This window comes from Falco naumanni, chromosome 8, assembly GCF_017639655.2.
Source record: "Falco naumanni isolate bFalNau1 chromosome 8, bFalNau1.pat, whole genome shotgun sequence".
Taxonomy (NCBI): Eukaryota; Metazoa; Chordata; class Aves; order Falconiformes; family Falconidae; genus Falco; species Falco naumanni.
The window spans coordinates 36,001,680-36,024,215 of NC_054061.1; the positions used below are offsets into that span (position 1 = coordinate 36,001,680).

Genomic DNA, 22,536 nt, shown 5'->3' on the forward strand with positions numbered 1-22,536 from the left:
CGCTCCTGCCCCGGGCCCGCAGGGCCGCGACCCCCGCCGGCCCCTCCCGCAGCCCGCCCCCCGGGCCGGCCGGCAGTGCTCCGGCTGCGCCGGCTCGGGCTCGCCGCCGGCCCCGGGAGGTGAGGGGGAGCCCGGGGGGGAGCGGGTGCAGCCCCGGGGAGGGGGTGTCCCTGGCGGGTGCCGCTGGCCAAGCGCAGCGCCCCCCGCCTCACGCCGCGCCCGGCGGGCTGCGGGCGGTGCGGGCCCGCCGGGGCTCTGCGGGGGGGTGGTCCCTCCCCCCCCCCCTGCGGGGGGTGCGCGGGTCCCCGTTTAGGGCCTGGGGTGAGGGGCGCGCAGGGCACGGTGACCCCTGTGAGGGCAGCCCTGCGGGGGGCAGCGGGCGCAGCCGGGCGGGTTCGCTGCGGGCCAAACGCCGGCGACGAGACGCTGATTTATTTCCCTGGTATTTTTTTCTCCCCCCGCCCCGTGTCCCGTCAGGACGGAGCCCGGTCGAGCTGATCGCGGCAGCCGGCGAGGAGGCGCGGAGGTGAGGCCGGCGGGCAGGGCGCAGCGGGGCGGGGGGCACCTCAGGAGAGGGAGCGAGGGGGGGCGGGGGCGCCCCGGATGTAACGCGCGGGCAGCGCTGGGCAGCCGCTGGGTGCGCGTAGCGCTGCCCCCCTTGCGCGGCGCAGCCCCCTTGCGCGGCAGCGTTGCGCGGCGCAGCCCCCTTGCGCGGCAGTGCCCCCTGGCGCGGCGCAGCCCCCGCTGCTCGGCAGTGCCCCCATTGCGCTGCGCGGCGCTGCCCCCTTGCGCGGCGCTGCCGTTGCACCGCGGTGTGCGGTCGCACACCAAGTTCCTTCGCAAACAGAGCGGGTGGCAGGAAGGAAGCGGCGGCAGCGCCCCGCAGTCAGGGCAGCGCTGGGGACAGGGACCTGCGGCGCAGGAGGGCTGTGGTGGGGCCAGGCAGAGCTCTTTTCCTTCCTTCCACTTCAGGGAGGGAGATTCACCACCCTCCTTTTGCTCATTCCCTTTTCCACAATCAAAGAGCATAAAGCAACAAAATGCCTAGACCGAGCAGAAGACAAAGAAATGCAACCATCCAAAACCCCAGCCGAAGTGCATCTGGCTTGGCATGAATACTGGACCACGTTAGCTGGGAGTGGGGATTTTTCAGAAAGCCAGGCACCAGGCAAAAATGGACCCTGTCATTCGGAGTCTGAATATGAAAACAGCTTGCAAAACATTTTTTTCAGGCTTCTAACAAAAGAGTTGGTCCTTCTTTTGCTCTGGTATCTAGGCTACATTGTGCGGGCTTATGCATATCACTGGTTTTATTCACATGAGTAATTCCCTTTGAATTTGGAGCGACAACGTGTATGTGTAAAGTTACTCATATGCTTTCTGTCTCCTTTATATATTGAAATTATGTGGGTTTGGGTTTTTTCCATTTGCTGGTGCAGCCCAGTAACTGTTGGCATCAAGGTTATTGTGAACCATCACGGTTATTATTACTGTTTGCCCGCGTGACACCTTTGTTTTCCTCGCCAGACTAAAATCCAGCTATTCCTCTCAATGCAGTGTATTCCGGCTATGCAATTGTATCATCTGTTTTTATGCAACCATCTTTCACCTGACTGTGTAAATTCATCTTCCCTATAAAAGATCCTTTTTGTACTCAGTTTTTCCTCCAGTCATTACTGACAGTCTTTCCGATTGTGCCATCTGATTTTTTCTCACGCAAGTCTCTCATGACTTCTCCCATACTGTGTAATCTAAATTCATATTGATTCTAACATGATATCTGGATGTTTTAATATTTGCCAGCTGGAACCTTTTCTTATTTTCATTGCCAAATGCCCTCTCTTTCCTCCCTCACATTTCTTCAAGCTACAGCTTCTGCTATTCCCATAACCTTGTATGTCTTCTCTATCCCATTGCTCCTTGTGCATCTAAGGGCAAGATGTCTTGGGGACAAGAGAAACACATTGTCTATCTTCCAGGAAGAGTGGCATTAAGTGTGGTTGAGTGTTTTATTAGATGTTTCTTTTCCTCAGTCAGGGAATATAAAGAACAAACAAGTAAAATTCAGTGCATACTTTTTTTTTGATGGACAATAATAACTTTTCACTAATACACTGTCAGCTGTCAGGTATATACTATAGTACTCTTTAATTCGTGCCTGAGGAGAGTAGGCAGACTGGACAGCCACTGACTCCTTTGTCAACCAGAGTCTTTCTTCCTAACCTAGAAAATTTTGTGAATTAGCGTGAGTAGAGGCTCCCTCAGGAAATAAAGTATTTTGAAGTTGCTTCAGCAGCAGGTGACAGGCTGTCAAGAAGATGCATTCAGTCACACCTAAGTACAGATATATTACATTGAATCTCCAGGGCATCTACCTACTGTATCTTGAAAGAATCCAACTAGTAAGTTTTTGTGAAATCCCCAAATGATGCCTTCTAGGAACATTGAAAACAGCTGTTTCTGGTGGGAAAGGGTGATGACCCATGTATTGAAATGACCTGTTTCCAGTGGTGACAGTACAAATTACTTCCAAGGAAAGGGTAAAAGGCCAAGTACATCTTAGACTGCCCTGTGAACATGGTGGGAGTTTCAGTGTCTTTGACCTTAAAGTATGAGATCCAGGAACTGTATTTCCTTCCTCTGCTGTATCTAGGACATAAAAAAATTACCTGTTTGTCGCGGCTAGTGTCTGAAGAGCCATCTTGTTGCAGTGACGCTTCACAGGCAGGGCATCTATCCCAGTTGTATGGTCAGACAACAAGTGACTGAGCTCTTGACACACCTGTGGATGGAGTCACCAGCAAGACTCTAAATGAGACTTGAAAAGCAGATTAGATTTCTGAAGTAAATATTCTACTAAGAGTAGTACTTATGTCACTTACAGATGTGTATTTCGGGAAACTCTTTCTCAGAAACTTCATTCAAAATTGGGTTGCAGTCAAATTATTAACTGCAGTGCTGGAAGTTATAATTAACAGATTACCTGGGGACATCTACTACTCAAAACTACAGATTCTAATTTTTAGTTATAAAAAAATCCCCATTCTTAAACAAAAAAACCAAACACCACCCCCCCAAACACAACCAAAAAACCCCCAAACCTCCAAACAAAATCCAACAACTGAAATTTTAATTCCCTAAGGAAAATAAGCTATGAAAGTAAGGTATTAAAGATGTATTTATTTTTTGTCTGTACCATAAAACTTAATTCAATACAGCAGCAAAGGTAATTTCCTGATGCATATACTAGAATTGTATATAAAGATGTAACAATCCCAGAAATAAAATATTTTAAGTACTGAACTTCCTTTTTACAGATACCCACCCCCCCTCCACCATATTTGGGAAATAGATTAAATATTTACTGTATTACTCCAAACCAAGTTGTATTTGTTTACTTAAAAATGAGAGATATACCTAGCACATGGAAAATACAACTGGATGTATTTATATTTCTTTATTTAATGAATTCTTATATTTATTACTACTGAAGAACTAGCTTTGTAATAGTGATGGAATAGTGCTACACAATAATGAACATGAAGGATTTCTTTTCTGGGTGAAAGCTTCTAGAAGAAAACCCCAAAGAGAATATATTAATAATGTCAATTTGCAAAATTTAATTTGGAATCATATGCAAATATATAAATATACTCTGAAATTTTGAAATTAGTGCTTTAATATTAATGTAATCTGCATTAAAGAAACACAGTACCTTAACTGCAGAGCTCCAGAAGCAGGCAGATAGCTGTTCACAAGGAGAGAGTTATGGTGCTTTCATCTGTTTTGCAGTAGAAGTGCCAATGTCCTCGGTAGTCTACGACTGCACACTCCAGTAGTTACCTAGACACAGGTTTACAGTATGTAGAAACTGTAATTATAAATGACTGTTTTAGAAGAGTTACCTCCTTTGAAATAGCTGTTCACTACAAATAGCATACTGAAGCACTGAAATACAGCAGTGATAATTTTTAAGAATACTACCCTGAACGTGTTAAAATTCAAGTAAGGGTTATTTAACATAAAAGCCTTTCAGATTTGCTGTAAATTTTCACTATGTCTTCACCAAGCTTTATAAAGACAACAGGGGTGCTACTATTTTACTTGAAAGTACCTGTCATTTTGCTGAACCCTGAGATCAGGATGGAGCTGTATCCCCTGCTTTGATTTGTCATTTTACAAATCCTCTTTCTGTCCTTCAGCTTCCACCTGTAAGAAGAAATACCATTTTCCATGTCCTTCCTTTTGTCTTGTTCGGTTGTAAGCTCAGTCATACACACATATACACCTACACATAACAAATCAATGCCCTTATGTCAATTCAGAATTCTAATAATACAGAAATATTATACATACCCTGTATTTCTAGAGCCATTCTGGACCTTTAGGTTGAAATTCTGAAGCTGAGCATCTCTGGAAATTAGTTCCTATATTTTGTGAAAAAAACCCACAACCGAACACCCAAAGAACCAAACCTAAAAAACAACCCCTTCAACCCAGAAACAGTTCATAATAACTTGGATTTAGGAAATTATAAAATAGCAAACCTGAAGATACTAAAATTTATCACATATAGTAAAGCATTGCAAGTAAATGCAATATAATGGAAAAAAACCCACAACCAAACAAAAAAACCACCCTGCTTTCTAAACTGTTCTAGACAAAGTGGGTTTGCTTTGAAAAATTTGTAACTGCCTTGCAAGTCTTCAGTCAAAGTTTCCTCCCTGTTCATGCAAGAAGTCCCATTGGAGCAAGCATCATAATAAAACCACCACTAAAGCAAAGGTTTCCAAGATAAGTAGAATCAGGAAGATCTGATAGTATTTTTGAAGAGCAGTAAAACCTCAGGTTGCCTAATAAGAAAATACAGTGTTCTGCATGGAAAGGTTCAAGGGTTGAGTTCAGAAAAACTGGGTCATTAAGAAAATAAACCCCCCCAAAAAACCCAAACCAAAACTTGCTACTTTTCCTCCCCAATATAAGTGTTTTCATGTCTCGTATATTTCAAAAGGCTCGATCTCTGTAAATCTGAAACTTTTCTGAGTGTATTGAAAACAGATGGAAATGAATCAGGGGACCAAGGTAGAAAAAAAGCTTTAATGAAGATCTATTTAAGTAATATTTTAAATAAATAAATCATTTGTCTGAGAAACCACATCTAATAGAAATATAAATAATTATAGAATGAACACATAAACTACATTTCCTGAAGTAATTCCTGTCTTGCTACATTTCCTGAATTATTTGTATTATGAAACAGTAGTGTGGCGCCATTAATTGATAAGCACTCTGTGCTATAGTTACCACGCTAATTGCAGCTCTTGAGGTCCTCGTCTCGCAGCTTCTCCAGCCGTTTGACAATTGGGATTGATTGCACAGGAGCTATTTTTAGAACGAAATGGCAAAAGAGTTTGGAGAGCAGCAGCCATTTTTTTGTGTGCTACAGCTGGTTTGGAAAATAAAAGTTGGATAAAAACGTTCTGAGTTGTCTTTTTGGGTATTTTTTTGGGAAATTCTGCTGAAGTTAGAGCTTCCTATTGGATAATTGATCTCACTTGTAGCAAGTTGAAGCTGGGGTCAGTGTTACATGACACACAGGATATTGCTTGGTGACATTGCTCTCAGAAGAGCAGCAGTTTTTCTTTGGAAACAGGACTGTTAAGGTAGATGGTAGATGAACTTTGGGGGTGTCCAGTTCTATAGAAAGGCAGTCCAGGAGTCAAGTTCATGATTTAAAATACCAGTGATAAAAGGCAAGATTCAAGATTAACTTTGAACGTGTTTGCTTCCCAACTCTGAAATGAAGAGGTTCGTTAACTGATCTGTTGTAGGTCTGCTTCTATGAGTGCTCTATGCCGAGAGAGAGTGAATGGCCGTGATTCCAAGGGTCAGTTGATGCTCAGGAGGTGTGACTGGGAGGAGACACCCCTTTAGTTAATCCCAGATTGGCTTTTGTTATCCCATCCTGCTCGCCTGCCTTACACAGAGTTCAGCTGAGGTAGATAAACAAATGGACAGGATTTTGTTGCTAATCTACTGTATGAAATCAGGGCTGTCTTCTTCTCTGAAAGTTTGTATAATAGGAGGCAAGGTTTGTAGGAAGAATAACAAACAGAAATATGTAGGAAGAGGAATAACCAGATTTATAGCTGGGGGAAAAAAAACTCGAGGGGACAAGCCTATTTTACCTTTGTAAATCAAATCGTATCAATAGCAGTAATACCTTGGCACTTCCACGCAGCACTGCATCAGCAAATTTGAAGTGTTTTACTAAGGAGGTGTCCTTGTCCCCGTTTAGCTGTGGAAGTAAAGAAACGAATGGGTTGTGGTTACACAGAAGCTTGGCAGAGTGAGGGAGGGAATCTGTGTTTCATGACTTCAGCCGCTTTTTCCTTTTCAATAGCATGCCGTAAAGTATTATGGACTTACACACCTACGATGCGTCACTACTTCATACCCTGGAAAAGAGAAACGCACACCTTTGTAAATGCTGCCGGTCTTGTATTCTTTCAGAGAAAACAAAGTACAAAGAATGTACTTCAGTTTTCCCCAGTAATAGCTTACAATACTGGCTTGCATAAAAAGATGAACGCAATCTGAATAGCTAGTCTTGCCAAATGTGCTACAAGAGATCCTCTAGCATGTTTTTGTCACTGAATATATTCCAGTCTTACAAATGGTAAACTTTAGAGATAAATTGGATGATAAATTAGATTAGATAAATGCATTTCATATTATTATGATACATATATAAAAATATGAAATGTGACTGTGTCTTCTATAGCTTGTTTTACTGCGATCTTTGTTTTTCCTCAAATTATTTGCAGCTGCCCCAGGACTCCTCTGTAAGTACATGAAGAGAGGGATGCAGTAGAATTAATCTCGTAAACACTTCCTGGGCTCACTTCCTTTGGGAACAAATAGCGATAACTACAAATTTCAGATATAGTGAAAATAAATATGTACACGTTTTGCAAATAGAATACTTAGTATCTGAAACATTTCACTGTAGCATGTTGCTTCATTTTGATTTCAGGAATCGGAGCAACAGTTAAGCTGTTCATGTTTTACAGAGGCTGTGTCCTAACTTTCTATACATTTAACAGAGAGAGATGAGTAATACTGGAGAGATACTGGGCTACAGGTCACTTGGTATTTTTAGGACAGTTTCAGTGGTGATACCCCAGAAAATGCAGGGACCTGGGATCCGTGATGCAAAAAGCACTTTATACCTGTGTGGTACTCAGCTAGGCTTTGTCACCGGCTCAGCACAAGCTTGATGGACCCCATCTGATTTTAAAGAGGGAGTTGAGCAGATACCAGGCTCCGTTTTCTACCAGTATAGAAGGCTGTTTTTGAAGCAGCACGAAGTGAGTGCTTGAAGATATCTATACCTGAGATACAGACTCAGCTCCCGAGTCTCAGCATGTCCAGATCACTCCAGACAGTCTGTCTGCTTAAATGGTAATTTAAGGTGTAAAGGCCTCTCAGATTTTGCGTTGGCACTTTGCTGATGGGTGCTTATACCGTGGCCCAACATGGAACAGCCGCTGCATGCAGCGCAGCGAGCCGTGCACTGGAGTGACTGGGTCTGGTACACACCTTGCCGCTACACCTGGTGGAGCAGCAAACTGGAGCAGTCACGTTGCAGCTGATCTGCCAGGGCTCATCTGCTAGGGCCTTGAGGAAGGAAACGTCATGAAGGGACAACAAGGACCCTCGTTCAATATATAAACCTCTCCAAACAAGGGATGTTGGCATAGAGGCAGAGTACTGAAAAATCTGTGAAACAAAAATGTTGCTTCCAGTGTAGCAGTGAAACAGACAACATGCAGGATTCCAAGAGCAGAACGACAAGTAAGGCTTATTATAGAGGTACATAGAGAAATAAATAAAAGGTTAAGTAGCTGGTCACTGTTACTCAGTAGGTTTATGGACATACAAACTGGTTTTACGAAAATCTTTTTAAGTATTTTTTTCTTTTGTATTTAACAGCTCGTTCATAATTGAGTCCAAGAGAACATCGCTCTTTCTTTTTTATAACACAGCAAATTTTGGTGGAGACCTAGGTACTTTGAAGACTCTGTACATACCCCCTCATCCTGTAATCAGATGGCACAGGGTGAACAGTGCTTATGTTGACCTTCACTGGCATATATATTTCATACAACAAACATCAAGGCACAGTTCCTAAGTCTTAAGTCATACTGTAGCAATGCATATAAGAAAAATACCTGCGTGTAGATCTGAAGAAAAGGGCTTTGTTTAACCTAGCCTGGTCATTGCTGCATTTCTAAGTAACTGTCCTGGCCCAAAGAAAGTTTAAATTACCATTTGTGGGAAACAATTTACATTTCAAACTTGACCTGGCAGTGGTTTCTGATTTGACAGCAGCATTGCTGCTTTCGTATAGTGTCATTGTGAATTAACCTGGGAAACCAAAACTTGCAATCTAAGGCATCTCTTCAAAGAAGATAGCCTTTGGGGGGAACAGTGGGTACTTTGAAAAATGCACTGAACACACACAGGCTGAAGACACTGAGACCCTGGTGCACTGAGCTGGATGCTGGTGACACGAAATGACCAGGCTTTGTAAAAGCTTTGTTACTGTCAGCCCATTTCTGAAGAGATGGAGGGAGTATTTCCAGCCTTGTCACCGTTTTGCTCAGGAAAGCCACAGACAGCAGCTGGAATGGAAATTCTCAGTGGATGTAAATAGTTTTATTGCTGCACGTCCAGGGCAAATTTGGTATGTCTGCTGGTTTTTGGCTTTTTTTTTGGTTTTTAATTATAAATAATTGGGCCAAGTAGGCATAGGTTTATCACATTTATCTTGGAAATAGTCTCAAATCAAAAGAATGGATTTGCTACATGATCATTATGTTAAGCTGAGAGTTCCTTGATTTTATCCACTGTGATGCTAAATACATGCATGTTTAAACTGGAGAAGCTGTGTGGAAAACACCGCAACTGTGGAAGCACAGACATTACTTTGCGGCACTGAAAAGTTAACAGTGTGTCCATACTGATGGATTGTTACCTATCAATTCCCATCCTAGGTCCTCAGTACAGCTGGAATCTGGCTTTCACTGAAATAGTCTTGGAATTGGGAGACTTTGTCACCTCATTTGGTGACATGTGTCACCTCACAAATCCCAGAATTTGGCCCAACACTAATTTTTTCTTTTTTTTTTTTCTTTTTTTTTTTTTTTTTTTTTGTGCTTCATGAAACAATCTACTTCAAAACAGTGACCATGATATATTTTAAGGAGGATTAATAGAGGAATATTGTTCCTGGTCCTGCTGGCTTCACAGAGCACAGTGACATCTTGTGGCTCATGAAAGGAGAGTGTAATTTTTTCCAGATGCATCCTAATTTCAGCTGCTTTACAGATGAATGTCAAAATAAATTCCAGACAACTACAAATGCATTACTTTCATCTGTAATATTCACCATTCTGCATTTTATTTTAAGTACGGGTTTGTTTTAAGTACTTTTTACTAGTGAAAAACGACTGAGCCTTGGTTACTACCGTACTGCAAATGTTAGGGCTTCAGCTCACCGACATTCTTTGGAAAACTCTCAGCTCCAGGAATACTCCGGTCCCACTCTTGCTGATACAGGACTGAGAGTCAGCATTTCAAATGCCTAACTTAGTTTAGCGTGTTATCACAATGACCAAAATCACCAAGTTGCTTTTGATGGGAATGAAAAGGAACAGCATAACTTGTTATCATAAGGCAGAAGCTTTTCTTTTTTTTGCTATCTTCCCTCCCCCTCCTTTTTTTTTTTTTTTTTAACCTGATACTATTTTTTCGTCTTTTTACAGACCAAGCAGGTTTAAAGCTCGTCCCTGATGTTTTGGGACCCTCCCCTGACATGGCTGTTCTTTGCAAGCTGATACTCGGATAAGATCCCAGTTGCCAGCATGAAAGGAAAAACTGCACACGGTAGTTGGAAATCTGCACCCCAGAAGAAGCCCTCTCCCTGCAATCGATATAAACATGCTTGCATCATTTGCAGAGGATTTATTTATCTCTATGGAGGGCGGAACACTACGGGTCTCAAGGATTTTTGGCGATACAACATAGGTAATTTTGCCCCTTCACTTATATGTCAGAATTAAAGAGGTGCTACATCCAGTCATGGTAAAGCTGGCGATACTCTGTAGTTAACGGATTATCCCCATTTAAAGCCTCTCCATCACAATGATGGATAAACTGTGTTTTATTCATTAGGCAAATGGTGTGTGTTTGTTCCTGTTGCAGGAGTACCAGAAAATTTAGATTTCCGTTACAGTTCCTTTCTTTTTTCCCCCCTTGTCCAGAAATACTGAGTCATTTAAGATACCCTAGTTCTAGCAAGGGATATCAAAGACATTGCTTTCTTGATTCTTTTAACAAACATGGGAATAGTTTATGCATGTGAATGTATACAAAGGGATCACATGAATACAATACCTTGTAGGATTTTATTAATAATGCACTATCAAATATGACCCTTTGTATTTTTTGGCCGAATGTATGGTGTTCCCTGTTCAGTTGTTACTGGAATAAAACAGAATTGTGCTGGGGTTTATGCTTATGGAATAGCTGAACTTTGATGTAGGTAACAGTACAGCATTAAAATAAAAGCAGTAAAAAGATCAATTTTCTATTAATTTAAGTTTACTAAATAGAAAAATGCACATATTTAATTTTGGGGAAAGTGCCTCAAGTCTTCTGAACTAACAGACAAGAAAAATGAGAAACCACTTCATTTTCCCCCAGTGAGTGGCAGCGCAGCCAAATTCAAAGCCAATCTTTCCACCTTTTAACTGATGTTTATATGTTGAGTGCACCACTGCCTTAACTTCAACTTTGCTTTGTAGTGAAAAATGAATGGGAAATGCTGGATTGCTCAAGAAATGGTCCAGAAGAACTGGAAGAACATTCAATGGTGGCTTATAAGGTAAGTAGACCAAGATTTATGTTGTCCATATCCTGACAGTTTATTTACCATTACACAATGAAATAAAATGCCATTTATTATTACATACGGAGATACTAGACCCATAAAATACTTCTGTGTCAGTGCAATTCTGGATGTAGCTGTACCAATGTTTTGGAATCTTTCTGAATAAAGTGACAGCAGTTTAGCTTTGCAGCAGTGTGCAGCTCCCTGATTTCCTCAGTCAGTGCTCAGTGCATAATAGTAATACAAAATAAAGACCTTGGCAGCACATTCTTTGACTTAGTTGTATAGTTGTAACAGTTGCTCTGAATTCATTTGCATGATAAGCTACAGCATAAAAACATTCACTTAAGAACTTGCATAGAAGAAGGACGGGGGAGTGAAAGCAAATATGAATTACAGCTTTGCCTGTGAGGGGAAAACAGAATTTAGGGTATCAGGAGCTACAATGCAATGAAATATTTCTATAAAACATGCATAATCTAATATTACCTGAGCAACGCCTCTGAGAGCTCCAGACCGGCATTCCTTAAGCTGTCCCAGATGGACGAGGAAGTGAGTGGCTCTGGAATTCCATCCCTGTTAAAACAGCAAGAACATTCATCGGGGTTTCCTACTGGGAGAGGATAAACACATGATTAAAAGTTGGTGGCTTTTTGTGATTGCTTCTTGAATTTTGTAATAGATCATCATATGCGTTATTGTTAATTATATTTTGGTGATGGCAGCCTTCTAATTTAAGAGTTGTTTTAAAAAATATTTTTATGCTATATGCCTACCTGTAAGTGACGTGTATTTTTGCATTTTGCAGGGCACCCTGTATATTTTTGGTGGGATGGTGGATTCTGCTTTCACACAAGGAAAAACTCCTCTCTGGATATATGACACTGGTACGATAGACAATAGCCAGTCTTTTCCATGGGACATTCCAAGTCCATAGGTACTGATAAATAATAAAAACCAAACTGTTTTCTGCTGCCTGTTACATAGCCTTCCCGAGGCTTTACCAGAAGTAATGTGTGTGAAACAGTGTGCATATTTCCCCCCTAAAATTAGGCTGTTAAACTATCAAAGAGTCAGCTCTTACTTCAATTAGAAAGTATTTTATCGGAAAGTTTTATGTATTTTAAAGTCTCAGAATTTTCATTCCTCCCTGCCCCTCCACAGTTTACTATTTGATCATAAACCTCAATAATTATTACATATAACATTTAAGTTTTTTCCTTACGTTACAGTTTTAAAAACCAAGCTCTTTGTTTTATTGTGGAGAAAAGTAGATCAGTATATCTCATTTTGCATTTTTACTGAAGAAGTTCATAAGCTGGCAACAGCAACGACTGAACAGGAAAAAACAAGAATAATTAAATAAGGCGGCTGGAAATTAACATCAGCATTTCATAACACAGGGTTTTTCTTTCTGAAGAACAAACATTTGGGATCTTTTAAGCGTGTATTCTAATAAAACAGTGTGACAATTTAATAGCAATGTCATACGCTATATATTCTCACTTTAGAAATACTGTGTATAGTAATGGCTGCTTATTTTGATGTCAGATGGATGGGGGAGAGAGAGAGACCGTGTTCTTTTTGAGTTAGTAAATCTTGTGGCAGGACCAAGATTTAAGTTTCCTGGCTTCATTCGCTACTTCAGTATGTAACCTTAAGGCAATGGGTTGTTTTTTTTTTAATCCTTTCTTTGTTTTCCACCATTTGTCTGAAACACCCGCTGAAAGAACAGAGATCCTCAGATAGAATATATGTCACTGGAGAAAGTGTCTTATTACTCACAGTACTTATCAGTGAAAATTGGGAATGAGTTAGTCAGAATTTGTGCGTATCTAGCGTTTTCATGGTCATTACTTAAAATCTTTCCTGGCAAGTAGAGCTTTTAGTAATGTAAGCTTGCCCTGCTTCCTCGTTGTGTCGCTGGGGCTGGGTATCTGGTATTATCACTCCCTCACGATGATCAGAGATCAGTGATCTCTGACTGCTCGTTCAGGACTACTTTGACGCAATCTGTGAAAAGGCCCAAGAAAAATAAGGGTGTTGTCATAAGGTTTATGTAGTAAGTGGAGGGAGCCATACATCCATCAGTAGATCTGAGGATTCTGCAAGTTCAGAAATGCTGAAAATCACAGATTATTTCTGCAATGTGAAATTTAGCCTTAGGAAACAGGAAATCCAGTATGGAATCTCTGTGATTCAATATCAGATAAGGGTACAGGAAAACTATTTAAACTATGTCTCCTGGTACTGCTGCCTTAGTGGGAAATAGATTTCTTCATCCTTGTCAGTGGAAAACACCAGGATGAGACTGACTTGAAAATTAGAGCTGTAATTTGAAAAATTAATGTTGGAGGAGTGTCCTCTTGTGGTCTGAGATATAAACTGCGCTTTATTAAAACAATCCCCTAGATTCTGCAAGATGGACAGAGTGCTGTAACGTACCAGCAGAGACTGAGGTAAGGAGCCAGGAAGTGGTGAATGTGTGAATCAAATGCCTGTTGCTTTGTTGATTAAACAGATTGCTTTGAAATATGTTCCCCCAAACAGTTCCAATCTCATCTCTTCAGAGACACGAGGCTATACTTTATTTCTTTGCACTTCCAATAACTAAGGCTTTTTCCTTCTTTAAAACAGTGTTTAAAAAAATACTGCTCTTAAAATTTAAGTCCTGTGTAAGAAGTTAAGTCCTCTCTACTACTGCTTCTGGTTTTCTGATAGCCTTGTCAAGAAAACTAATTTTAAATGGAATATTGCAACCATACGTGAAGCCTGTGCTTTTAAAAGTAGCGTTGTGAAAACAAAGGGGCAGCCACACTAATAAATTTTGAAATGGGAAGTGCTGCAGCATTTATGAAACCTCAGTGGAAGCATTTACGTCTTGGTCTTAAGAGACTGGGTTTATATCATTACATGTAAAGAATTTTTTTGCTATTGAAACTTCATCCTCACAGTGTTACTACACTATAAAATTATATAAAAAAATCCTTAATGTAGGATGCAGCTACTACTGCACTTACCTGTGTTTGGTGGAGGAGTCAAGACAAAGTTTGGGACTGCAGGATCATTTGTGGGGTGTTATACAGTTAATGATATTTTGTTTACGTACAACAAATATGACAGAATTATGTATCAACTCCTTCTTACACATAGGAGTAAATGGTTTCTTGTAGTTATCCTAAACAGAATATAGAGAACATGCCCCTGCCCCCCCGCAATGGGCTGTTTGAGAAGAAATAACCAAAGCAGAACAAAAGGCCAAAACCAAAACTTGGCTTGTGTTTTGTTCCAGCTTTAGCTGGGCCTCCCCAGGTTTGGGTCCACAAGTCTCAGCGGTGCTGACACTGCTGCGAATGCTGCAGGAACCGACTGGTTTCTTCCTGAGGGCCGGGGCATACATAGCCTGGGACTTGCGGCAGGGCAAATCCACGCCAAGCACGGGGACGGAGAGCTACTCTTGGGAGTAAAGCCTCCTCGGTGCAGGAAGGCTGTGCTTGATGGTGGAAAGGGCTACATCCCCCCATCCTATCCCCAGGCGTACTGGGAGTACTATAGGGGTACTATGGCCGATGCGCATTGCGGAGCTGTGCGTGGCAGCAGGTGTGACGGCAGTACCGCTGACGTGGCACCGAGACGGGGCTGTGGGCGTGCCGTGCCGTGGCGGGTTGGACAAGGGAGGGGTGCTTCGGTTTGAGAATGGTTTGTATTTGCGTCCCTACAGATCTTCCGGGGTGGATTTATTCTGCATTTCCAAAGCAGTTTAACACAACCTAAACCCATGGTTTTCCTTACTTGGGAATATTCCCAAGTCAGACATGGCTACTGATAGGACTTGATCTGTTAACGGGTTTTTGTCTTTTTATGAAATGGTTTTAGAGCTCAGCGCCAGCTAACAGGAAAGGTCACAGTGCAGTAGTGTACCGTTCCAGTATGTACATCTACGGGGGATACTTTGGCATTAGAGGCATTTCACAGGAGTTTTGGGCTTTCTGTTTTGGTAAGTTAAAAAGCACGACAAGGCTTTCATCCGGTGTAAAACTATGACTGCTGCGGGAAAGCACGGCTTGCTCTCTTCAGAAAATTCTTGTCAGTAGAAATGTAAGGTAGTTTTGGCTTCTGTTTGGCAGTATTTAATTATGAATTCTGTCGATTAAATTAATACCCAGCTGAAATTAATTAGATTGTATTACACTGGAAGAAGTTTCACAGTATTTGCCAGCTTTAGAGCTGAAAATCAGCAAGAATGAAGGATTTAGCGAACAGTGAACAGAACAAGGATTACCAAAAACTTTGGGACGTAGCAGAGACCCTGATTTCAGCCTATTAATGCTATCTGTTGAATCACAAATCTAGAACCGACTGTGGGGAGCCAAACCTGACAGGAGATGGTTTCGTTAGCATATTCATCATTAATCTGGTGGTTGCAAACCAGATGATTCCCAGAGACTTCCTAAATGGATAACTTTTGTTATCTGGTGGCCATTCAGTCACTATTTTGAAATAACCGATGGGTTTATCTCATCCTTCATTCCCTCACATGGAGAATAAGCACAGACGTTACTGAAGGAGTGTTTTTGTTGACTGATCTTTTTCTCCTCTTGCAGCCAGGAAATTATCTTTGTCAGAGTTCATGAATTAACAAAGCCACAGGAAAAACTGCTCTGCAAATAAAATTTCCATGGTGTCTGTTATACAGCAGCTGACATTTTCATTAAAAAAATTATTTTAAAACTGATCTTTTAAATGCACTTTTTCAGTGTCAGAATTTAAATTGTTAGCTTATATTAAGCTTAGAGTAGAAACCCTTATTCTCAACAGAATTGTTACTTTCTTCTTGAAATAAATCCCTTCTCAAATACTAAGGTAAATTTGGTACATCTATAAATTAATATTTTCCTTTCAGATACAAGAAAGTGGTCGTATGTTTCCCCCCCATCCCACAGTACTGGCCCAGGACCTCGGCATGGCCACTCAGCAGTCGTCTATCACACTGGCATGTACCTCTTTGGCGGACTGATGGGTCTGAGTGAACAGAAGGACTTGTGGAAGTGGGACTTTGTAAGCAGCAGCTGGTCCAGCATCAGAACAAGGTAAGCTATGCTATTTGTTACACTAAATTAACAGGGAAAGAGAGAATTGATGTTACCATTTGATAACCGTGTGCAGGAAGAGCGGGAGACGCTGCCCTTTTGGCAACTGTAGGAATTGTTCAGATCAAGATGTAGTTACTGCTGCCATCCCTGGGGCTCCAGTTGGCTTTGCTTGGAAGAGTGGTTGGCAAGGCGTTGATGCAGCTGTCAGCAGTGTAATTTTGATGTTCCAATGCAGCTGTTTAGTAGTCATTCTTCTGAGTCAGAAGAAAAATAGAGGCTAAAATCAGTCTTAGTTCCTTGTTTGTCTGTCCTTAACTGCTGGTTTCTCTCAACATTCAGCCAAGGACCTCCTCCAGTGGTAGGTCACGCTTCAATAGTCTTCAGAGACTCTATGCTGATTTTTGGAGGAGGGATTTCAAATTCCAGTTGTAACGGTGACCTCTGGAATTATAATTTCCATATGCAGACATGGAAGAAGCATAGTTGTACCACAAAGGCAAGCTTTTCTCCTAAAATGTATCACTGCATCTTAGGAGTCGGTGTTGATTTCCAAACTACCTCAGATGTCACCAGTACGTTCCCCAGCCACTGGAAGAGTAAGCAGAAGGGCCATCAGCAGCTGGTGGCCATCCCGAAGCACACTCGCTTCTGCAACTACTTCTGCCAACAGCCTGCGTACAGAGCGTTCAGCAACGAGGAAAGCACTGCAATGGAAATGAAAACCTTCAGCTCGCCTCTGGAGCCAGGGGGCTTCGGTGCGTTTCAAACCACTTCAGAGGCAGAACCAGACCCGAACAGAGCAACAAGCACTTTGTCAAAGGACGAGCCGCTCCGTCTGCTTGTCTCTTCAGAAGAAGAGACTTGTGCTGCTGCTCAGGTCGTGGGAGAAGAGGGGGGACCCAGCTGTCAGCACGTGCCCACAGTGGATGCAGTTAGCAGTGACACCAACGTGCTGCTGCTCATTGGGGGTAAACCTTTGTCCAGCGTCTCTGAGATCTCGTTCTGGCAAATGGAGTTTGATAGCTTGTGATCACTTTGATTGCAAAGTGAAAGAATAAATTTCCACCAGTGTGCCAGTAGGTGGTAAACCAACTGCTTGCAACTGTCTTCAGTTTCCAGTCAGCACACTGGGGAAAAGAAAACTTAAACCTTCTCATACTTGCTGCGAACAGATTTTTTACGATGTGAACAAAACCCGACATATATTTAAGTCACAACTTGCATGCAAGTTGCAATTTCTGAGAGGAGTTTGTTGGAATGCTGCTCTTTTCGTTACTTCTCTTTTGCTCAGTTAATATCCCTTCAATTTGCAGTGGCTGATGCTGCCTTGAAGATCAGAACTACAAGTAACTCCTACTGACTCCACAATTGCCATTTCAGGTGCAAAGCTTGCTTGTTTTGCACTGGCACAAGAAATAAATGTGCACCCCAAAAAATGTACTTGAATCAAGTATGTGCACATTATGGTCATGTTTGAGGGATCTGATGAATCTTAATGGCAACATTTTCTAAGTTTTTAAGATTTTTCATTTCTTGAAGGAGGGTTCTTTGCAAAATATATTTGCAACACGAGTTGGCCTGTAATAAAGAAGCCGCCCAACAGGCAGATTAGCAAGTGAAATCTAGAAGCAATTCAAGGATTGCATCTAACCCTGAGGAAGAAAAACCACAAGCCTCCCTTGAAAATCACGTGCAGCATTAGACCAGAGGAAGTATGTTACACCTGGAGGAACACAGGAGCTGCCAAGTGACTGCTGGGTTTAATGACTGAGCGCAGGTTCAAGAGGGTTTAGCTTTCTACTGGAGGGGTTAAAAACAAAACTAAAAAAAAAAAAGAGGAAGACTTTACAGGAGCAGCACAAAACATAAGCTGTTGAGACCGGTAACTCACATTGAGCCACAAAGGGATTTCTGCTTTTCCAACTCCCATCTCTCTCTGTTCTGCCAACATGTGTAGTATTTGGTACACATTTAGCCCCTACACTAGTAAATCCTGAGTTCACGTATGGTTTGTTTTTCTTTGTTGAAAAGAAAAAGTGCTTCTTTAGAAAGATAATACTGTCCAGTGTTTCAAGCATTTATATCCGTGGAAGTTACTAAGCCATGGCCTTCTGACTGAGCTTCAGCCATCTGTAAGAAGAGATGATGTGTGAGATTACTGGAAAGCGTAATTTAATACTTCTGAATATTTGAAAAGATCACTTCTCAAAAGTTTCATAGGAATGAATGTTAAGTGAGAGTATTTACAGATACTTTCATCATCTCTTCACAAGTAGCTGTCACATGAATTCGACAGGAAAATTATAGATGAGTTCACAAAAAGCTACTTAAGAGTTCTGTGGACCTTCCGTAACCTTTGTTTGGAAACAGGGAGGATTGTGTGCTGCCATATAAATAAAGCCTGCTGCCTTGCGTGTCAGCGTGTACTCATTTTCTGAGCGTTTGTGAATTTCAAATATGTATTTCTGTTTTCAAACTGAACAAAGAACTTACCTTTCTGAACAAGGAACACCCTCCCACAAGCCCCGGTCACCTCACGGCACTTCAGCCAGCCTCGAGGGCTGCCCAGACTTTGAATTTCTCCTCCAAGAATGGGGAATTGCCCAGTTTGTGGAGGCACGTTTGGGAAGGACTTCAGTACAGCGAGTTGAGCACGTACAGAGCACTGCAGTCTTAAATCAGCAGCGTGTTTTTCTTCTGCTAGCTGACGTGTCTGTGTTGGCATTATCCAGAGAGCTGCTGTAACATACAGGCTTTTATCTAGGATTGACGAGGGAAGGAAGTTTAACTGCAACGGGCAACAATAAACCAGTGTCTTTCCAAGTCATGTGGAGGCCTCCTGGCAGGTACAGGTATCCTGGGGATGTGCACGAGCCCCAGGAAAATGCCATCCAGCCTCTGCCATTCCTTTCTCCTGCCCCGCCCCCCCCAAACTCTCCTCCCTTTGGCAGCCCCACAGAGGGTTTAACATTTACTCGGAGCCAACACAGGCAGGACACGAGCCAGCCCAAAGGCGATGGCTTGGCACGGGAAAGAAAAAGCAGCTTGCAGAACGTGCCCATCTCCCCCATCTCCTCTCCTCGCCTCTGCCGGCGTGCCAAGGCAGGTGGCTGCACCAGCACCTTCAGCACTGCGCCAGCTCCCCCACCTGAGAGACCCTAACCCCCCAAACCAGCCCGATGCCGCAGGGGGGCCGTGCAGGACCGAGGTGCACCGGAGCCCAGGAGGGGCTCTGGCTGGAGAGATGTGGGCTCAGGGGTTGCTGCCGGGAGGCTGAGCCGCAGTTAAGCCCAGGTACTGCTGGGGCAGAGAGCTCCCATCCCAAAGTGGGACTCCGCTACAGCAGCACGCTGCAGCCACCAGACACCGTTTCTCCCCTCGCTGGCCTGCTCCCAGGTCTTTAAAAACCACGGGTGAGCTCACGCTGGAAGGAAAGGGGTCTGAGACATGCAGTGACCGCGTCCTGCAGGCGCTCACCGGCAGCACTGCCTGGCATCTCAGTCCCTTCTGGGCACGTGTGACCCGTGTTTCAGGTTCTCTCCCCAAAAACGGTATCCAGGACCTAGGCACACAATCCGTGCTTGTACCACTGCGTCGCATTTCCTGGGCCATCTTCCCCTTCAAAACTCAACCAGTGCTATCAGCTACACTTTACAGGTGTCTCAGAGAACCACAACTGGTTTCACTCCCGTTTTCCTGGCACATTTTTATCCAACAGAGTCACCTTCTCACAGCGGAAGAGGAGCTGTTGTGGATGTACTCATGATGCTTCTCCTAACTGCAGCAGTTCATAGGAATTCCTCCCAGGCCCAAGCGAGTGACTATAAGCTGCTGCCATCTGAACACTCTGTGGTGGCCTGCATGAAATAATGAATGGAATTACTCCAGCTAACGGCAACTGTTTAGAAACAAAACAAAACAAAACGCACCATTTTTTGGCTGGGCACGGACTGAAGGGGCTGCCACTGAAGCTAGCTGTTTTAAAACGTCTCTGGAAAAAAGGGAAGCTTGCATGTCTCTGATACACCCACAGTCCAACTCAGTCCGTAGCACAAAAGCCGAAGGATGCAGCGTTCTTTAGTAATCTTGTCTGAGACGTGAGATGCACTGTTGTATCATCAATCACGCATACAAGAGAACAAATTGATCAGCCTTAACTATCTCAACAAACTCATTGTCTTTAATTACCATCTGGTTTCTGAACATTAAAATGCATGAACGGCAGAGGGATTTTCATTTAAAATGTAGACATTTAAAGAGGGGTTTTTAAAATAATAATTAAAATATCTAAACTAAACATGTTTCGTTGTTTTGAGTTATAAATGGATTTGGAGAACAATTCATTGACTTATTAGTGGGATCGTATTGACCTACACAACAAATTATGCCACAAGGGAAACTACTTTCTCTGAACTTACTGATTAGGATGGAATTATTTATCTTCCTTTTGATACTTTCCCAAGTTTATTAATTGCTGAGAATGAAGATGATCAAATGGTTTGGTTGCCCTTCAGTGCATTCCTAAGCATTGCACCAAACTCAGGGTTCGGAAATAAAAAGTTTCCTTTCAATAATAATCAGCACTATCATACTTCAAAACATAAACCAAACCCTTATTGGAAATAAAAGCAAGACTGCTGCGTTGACAGGCACATACCTTTGTTGGCATGTTGTGCAACTACACTTGGGAGTTCAAGCTTCCCGTCAGGGCACACACCTCGGTACTTCGATTTTCAAAACCACTGAACACCTGACAGCCCTCCTGGACAATCTCAGCTCTTTTGGAAAGGCAGCATTTAATTCTTTAGCAAGTTTAGATGTCATCTTAAGTTATGCTTTAATTGACAACAAATTAAGTGTATAACATGGCCTGCAGTTCTGACATCCAAAATAAGTTTACAAATCTCTCTAACCCAGGTGCCCTTTTCTCCAGTTAGATGCTGCCAAGCAACCTTTGCATACAGACAAAAAAAAAATAATAATACGCTGCCACAGAGGTCCCTTGCCCCGATGGTGGGGTGATGCTCGGCTCTGCCACACACCTTTGGCTTCCATTTCAGGGGTGCAGCAGCCACCATCCCTCACTGCACGGCTCGTGTCCCAAGCCCCAGCCGCCTCACCTGCCTCGTACTGCCACACCAGCGTAACACAGCGTTGCTTAAAGATGACTCGGTGAGACTTCTGTGCTGATGTGGTATATTTAAGACAAAACTACGGTATAAACATTTCAAGATTGGGTGGAGTGGACTACAAATCACAGTTTCTTGTTCCCATATACAGTTTCAACACAGATTTCAGTGCAGTGCCTAACACAGTTCATACCTCACTATTGTGAAACAGAAGCAAGAGGGTGCACTTTGTTTTATATAAAAAAAACCCAAATAAATTATACATTGAGAGCTATTGCCAAGCTTTACATATAAAAGGTAAAAATTGTAGTTAGTGTGACTTTAACAAAAAAATCTAGCTAAAAAAATATTCTTACATCAAAAATAAGTTTGTCCAGTTATAGGTAGGGAGGGTCTGGTGTGTGTTTAAGAAAGCCAAACAGTAGAAAGGAGGTGAATTTTGTAGGAGAATCTTGCGGCTCCTGGCCACAAAGGGTCCAACATGTCTGCAGGGGCAGCACCCGCTCCGGTGCATAACCATGCGCGATGCTGAGCGACGGGTCCTGGCTCCCAACAGGCTGTGCCGACCGCTTGGATCTCCCTCCCAAACACTGTGAGACAAGACGGTGCAGCACTTCATGAAATCATACCAACTCCAGCTCCACTTGAGCATGGTGGGCACATCTGTGGTGCTCACACTCGGACCACACACACACCCCCAGATTACACCTGTGTAACAGAAAGGCCATTAGCGTGGGTTATTTTTATTTTTTTTGGTATTAAAGTTACGATTGTCTAGCTGCATTTGAAAGCTGTGACGTTACCATGTCTAACAGCTATATATACACACCCCCCCCACCCCCACCCCCCCCAGCTTTCTAGACTAAGAAACACTGTGTGCCCAGACAGAGCTTTAAACGCTAGCTGGCTGTGAAACAGAGCTGCTAACACTTAACCTGCAGAAGATTTGGGTTGTACCAGAATATGTTCATAATGTGAAAAATATATTCAGTGCCGTCTGTGAAGGACATGCTGATCTTAACAGTGCATCTTTACTTCAAGAAACAAGACTGAGCAAGGTGTGGACCAAAGGCTAACGGGCCAGGGCTGAAAAGTTTGTGGAAAGAGACCCAAATGTAACTGGACCGTTCACCTGAGCGCCTCTCACAGTGCTGCAAATTTTCTTGCTGAAGTTGCGTCCAAAAAATTGTCCAAACCTCAACTTCTACACAGCTGTCTGACAAAGTATACATGGAATGTAAGTTCAAAATCGAACACATTCAAGCTAATCCATTAACTGTGACTGACTACCAGGTAAGTAGTTATTTTGTCATTATGACTTACCTACTATTACATCCTTTTACCACTGAATTAAAGA

The 22,536-nt window shown here is 42.6% G+C and overlaps 1 protein-coding gene across 2 annotated transcripts; it reads left to right on the plus strand.

Annotated features, from left to right (window-relative positions):
• Positions 1 to 61: 61 nt before the first annotated feature.
• Positions 62 to 20,347, plus strand: LOC121092234 (tip elongation aberrant protein 3-like). Of its 2 annotated transcripts, XM_040602864.1 has the most exons (9): positions 62 to 119; positions 478 to 526; positions 9,831 to 10,092; positions 10,872 to 10,951; positions 11,766 to 11,844; positions 13,370 to 13,416; positions 14,834 to 14,954; positions 15,861 to 16,047; positions 16,390 to 20,347. In XM_040602864.1, the coding sequence occupies exons 3-9, from the start codon at positions 9,930 to 9,932 to the stop codon at positions 17,078 to 17,080; spliced, it is 1,368 nt and encodes a 455-aa protein (XP_040458798.1). In that variant the 5' UTR covers positions 62 to 119; positions 478 to 526; positions 9,831 to 9,929; the 3' UTR covers positions 17,081 to 20,347. The 2 variants fall into 2 exon arrangements, with proteins under 2 accessions (XP_040458798.1, XP_040458799.1); XM_040602865.1 differs by lacking the exon at positions 62 to 119 and having other exon boundaries at positions 426 to 526.
• The last annotated feature ends 2,189 nt before the right edge of the window (positions 20,348 to 22,536 follow it).